Here is a 4,376-nt window from a genome sequence, read left to right as displayed (position 1 = left end):
CCTAGAACAGATTGAGATTAATGACAAGTGGTTCTGCTATTGTATTGATCAGTGCCTGTGGCTATTTAGTAGATGATAAAATACACAACATTGATTAAGGCTACTGGCAAAAGGTTTTAGATGTCAAAGCTTCAACGCTTTTCTTAAAGCTCAAAATAAAGCTTTTAATTGTGTGTATATGATGGAATATATGCATGAACACATACATAAAAATAAGTAGTTATGTCTATATAATAAAATGTTTAAGAACCACTGGCAAAGGCATTGGTTTAGTAGCACAAAGCTATTTAGTTTTAATATGTCCTTTACCACTACATCAGCAAGCTGTCATGTAACTAGTAGACCATACAGTGAATAAAATTAGCAAAATATCATATACATGGAAAAGCCAACATTTTAGCTCTTATTGTATAGAGACTTATCAAAAGAAAGGATATTGAAATGTCTGTTACCTGAGAGATCTGTTTCACACTTAGAATCTTCCTGTGGGGAAAAATATAGATCTGAACTCATTAGTGACACAGTAGAAATTGCTGAAATGATGAAAAGATTTAAGAGAAAATGAAGGAAATAGGAAGAAGACATAAAAAATAAACATCTCCATCATCTAAAGAACTAATTATAAAAGTATTGGTTACTTTGGCAAATTGTCATTGGGATTGTAAGACATAATTGAACTTCCAGAAAGCACACAGCAATTACCTCAGAAATGAATGTAGAATTTGTAGAATCTACCAGGAAGGAAAAACAGTGCTGGCACAAACATAGAGAAACGTGCTGTGAATTTCCAAGACTTTGTTTTTATCTGATTTCTGGAGTCCCAAAATTGTCTGTACTATTGCTTCTTGGAGCAAATAGACTCGATGTGGTCTTGGGCAGAGCAATAACTACCATGCACTGAGTTAATCCACAGACTGTATCAAAGTGTGCAAGAACATGAAAACCTCAGAGGGAGGGTGTTGGAGAAGATGAAACTGAGGAATCTTGCAAATATGAATGCTCAGATTCTGGGAATATAGAAACCATGGATGAAATTGAAATGAAAGCCACGTTTGAGATACCAAGCCCTAGTTACTGAATAACCAGGTATACAATGGGATGGCTCACCGAAGCCAATCCACTCTTAACTAAACAATGCTTTTGGCCAGAGGGCAAGGCCAAAAGACACAAAAGACTGACCTGCACCCAAAGATTAGATCTTAGAGTTTAGAATGTCACATGCTATGCTAATATAAGATTTCCTATAGGCTGTATGTAAATGCTATAGAATTAGTATTTTGTATTAGATTGGTTTTTAGGAATTAGAATATTCATGATGGAAGTGGATTTATTGTGTTACAAACGGGAAGTCGCTCTCTTTTTCTTTTCCTCTTCTCTTCCTCTCTTTACCCTCCTTCTTCTCTCTTTCTCTCCCCCTTTTTATCTCTTTAATCTGCACGTGGCTGTGCCGGGCAGCTCCTTGCAGACTCCCTTATAATAAACTGCAACTGTAGCTTTTAGCATTTACAGAGCGTCTGAGTCTTGTTCCTCGCGTCCACCCTGATACAAAGAGTCCAGGAGTCCCCCGCAGAGTGGCGCCCAACGTCATTTAAAGAACCAGCTCACCTGTTTTTGGTTGCGGGACGTTTTTTCCTGGACGGTAATTATTAAACCTACTTTTACCTACTTTCCTCGCTTGCCGTGAGCACAGCTTTGCGTTGGTTCAGCAACGTATTGGGCTGGAGCTCTTAAAATATTCTTACTGTCGAGAAAGCCGTGGAGTAAGGGGAGCCAAGCTTTGCACGGACTTTCTGACAGCCCTCGAGCACACAGTTACTGCCGGTCAGTACTGCCTGGAGCTCTCTGAGGGAACCGCCGCGGCACTCCCCGCCGTGGCATCGAGTACAGCCACACGCTGCGTGGCGGTGTGTGAGCTGTAGCTCAGTGGAGGGAGGTCCTGAGTCTGCTACGCCGTTGCACAGCAACGCATACAGCGGTGCTCTGAGAGGGGACCGGAAATACAGTGTCTTCCACCCAGAAAGGACGCCTGGCCAGCGCTTTCGTGGGACCCCGGAAATTTTACACTGTATCAGCGGCAAACCGAGGTTAGTAGTTAAAAGTTAATATAAAAGTTAGTAGTTAAAAGTTAATATAAAAGTTAATAATGGGACAGACTCATTCCGCTCAAGAGAGAGACCTGTATAAGCAGTTGAAACATTTATTAAGTTCTCATCACCATGACCTGCCTAAGCACGAGTTAAAGAATCTTTTGGAGTGGACTTTACTTAATTTTCCTCATGCAGACCGTTCCGTAGTTTTTACCGCAGATTTTTGGGAGAAAGTAGGGGTTAAACTTTTTAACCGCATTTCCCGCCGAGATATGGCTGTAGCAGAACTAGTCCCAGCATGTCGCGCGTTGCTTGAGTTGTTTGTGGACAAGTCCTCAGCAGCCACCTCCCCTCATGCCCCCGCGGTTCCCCCCTCCGTTTCTACAACCCCGATTCCCGCGGCACCGGTTCCCCTGCTACCCCGAGTCCCGGCTGCAGCGCCTCCAACCCAAGTGGTCCCAGGACTCGCTCCCCCGGTCCATCCATCTTCCCCGGACCTCGCAGCCTCTCCCGCTACTCCCGCCGCCCCGGCGGGCACCATCCCCCACGCCCCCGGGGCCCCTCCCCCCGCGGTTTCGGTAACCCCGGGCCCCGCAGCTCCGGTCTCCCTGCTTCCCCGAACTCCTGCCGCCACGCTTCTGACCCACGTTGCTCCTGCCCCTCCTCCCCCTGTCTCCGCTCCCGTATCCCCAAACTCCGTCCCCGTAAACCCACCCGCCGCGTCCGCACCCAATCTTGCTAATCTCCCTCCCGTCCCGGTAACTACGACCGTTCCTGTCTCTCATGCTTCCTCAGTAACCCCAAATCCCGCCCCTCCTCTCGCAATCTGCACTTTCCCCACCCCCGGTCCTGGCCCGTCCCCGTCCCTTGCCCCCGCCCCCGCTCTCCCCGCCCCCGCTATCCCGGCCCCCGCGCCCGTCACTGCCGTGGCCCCGCCCCTTGGCTCCGCCCCTGCACGCCCACCCGCCAACGTCATCGCCTCCGCCCCGCCCCTCGCTGATGGCGTCACGCCGACCCCGCCCCCCTCCCTCGCTCCCGCGAGTCCCTCAGCCCCTCCCCCAATACCCGGCGCCGCCGCCATGACGCCCGTGGCTGCGGCTCCCTTTGTTCCCACCCCGTTGCAGACACACCAGTCTGCAAATGCCATAGTGCCTGCAGTTACGGCATCGGTGCAGTCCAGCGTCCTGACGGACCGGGCTGCGCCGCTCGGCTCCACACCGGCGCTGCCGGCGGCAGCACAGATGCTCCCCGTTCCCAACCCGGGAGCCGCCTGGCGCGGAGCGAGCCCGCCGTCGGAGCTGGCCCGCGCCGATGCACCGCTGCCTGCGCGCAGCTCCACGGATGCGCGGAGCACAACGTCAGCGCTGACCGCGGTCCCGGAGTGCCGAGACGTGCCTGTCAGTCCCACGCCAGCGCTGCAGGCTCCGGCCAGCCCAGTCCCCGGGCAGGCGGTGGGGGACGCTCAGCCTGGAGCTCCCCCACCTCCTGTGCCGCCTCGAGCCACTGCGTTCCTGCCTCAGTTCTGTCCGGTGACCATCGCAGCTCACCCCCTGAACTCCCGGTGCTCGGCAGAGCCCCACCCCCAGTCGGCAGCGTTCACCGACAAGCCGCCGCCCACCCAACCCTCCGTCCGAGACACAGCCGCAGCCGCGCCGCCGTTCAGCTGCTCTTCTGTGTCAGCAGTGCAAACTACGTTCCCTATGCACCTCCCCGCCTGCGCCCCGCCTCCGCCTCCTGCCCTGATCCCGCCGCACACGGCTCCGCCGCCTGCGACCCGCATGGCACCGCCGGCCGCCACCATGCAGCCAAGTCCGCCGGTGGGAGCCCTGACACAGCATCCTGCCTCCAGTTCAACCGCTGCCGCCCGTTGCAGCCCCAATCCTGCCTCCCGTTTTAGTCCCATTGAATGCAACTCCGCAGCCCGTACCCACCAGTGCTACTCAGTCCTTCCCAGCCCCTCCTGATCCACAGCACCCCACCAGAGCCGTCAGCAAGCAGCCCGCCACAGTCACAGACGCCATGCCTGTCCACATAACACTGGACACAAACACCGTCCATGCGCAGACCTCGCCAGCGCCTCCTGCATCTGCGCTGTCCCCGTCTCTCCTATGTCCCAAAGCGTCCCTTCAGCAGTACCCCTCCGCAGCCCGCTGTCCAGTACTCTATATGCCTACTGCACCAAAGCCAGATCCACCGCCGGACTTATCCAGTTCAGCCCTGTTATCGCAACCTGGCACACATATTATGCAAAACAGAGGGGGAATTAACGGCATTGCACCCCCCGGTTTT

The 4,376-nt window shown here is 53.5% G+C and overlaps 1 protein-coding gene across 1 annotated transcript; it reads left to right on the top strand.

Annotated features, from left to right (window-relative positions):
* The first annotated feature begins 2,359 nt into the window (after window positions 1-2,359).
* Window positions 2,360-4,051, top strand: LOC130248766 (basic proline-rich protein-like). Its single transcript, XM_056482774.1, has one exon. It carries the CDS (start codon window positions 2,360-2,362, stop codon window positions 4,049-4,051), a length of 1,692 nt encoding a protein of 563 aa, XP_056338749.1.
* Window positions 4,052-4,376: the final 325 nt, after the last annotated feature.

The sequence above is a fragment of the Oenanthe melanoleuca genome, chromosome 2 (assembly GCF_029582105.1).
Source record: "Oenanthe melanoleuca isolate GR-GAL-2019-014 chromosome 2, OMel1.0, whole genome shotgun sequence".
Lineage (NCBI taxonomy): Eukaryota > Metazoa > Chordata > Aves > Passeriformes > Muscicapidae > Oenanthe > Oenanthe melanoleuca.
This window is presented reverse-complemented; position numbering and strand designations above follow the sequence as displayed.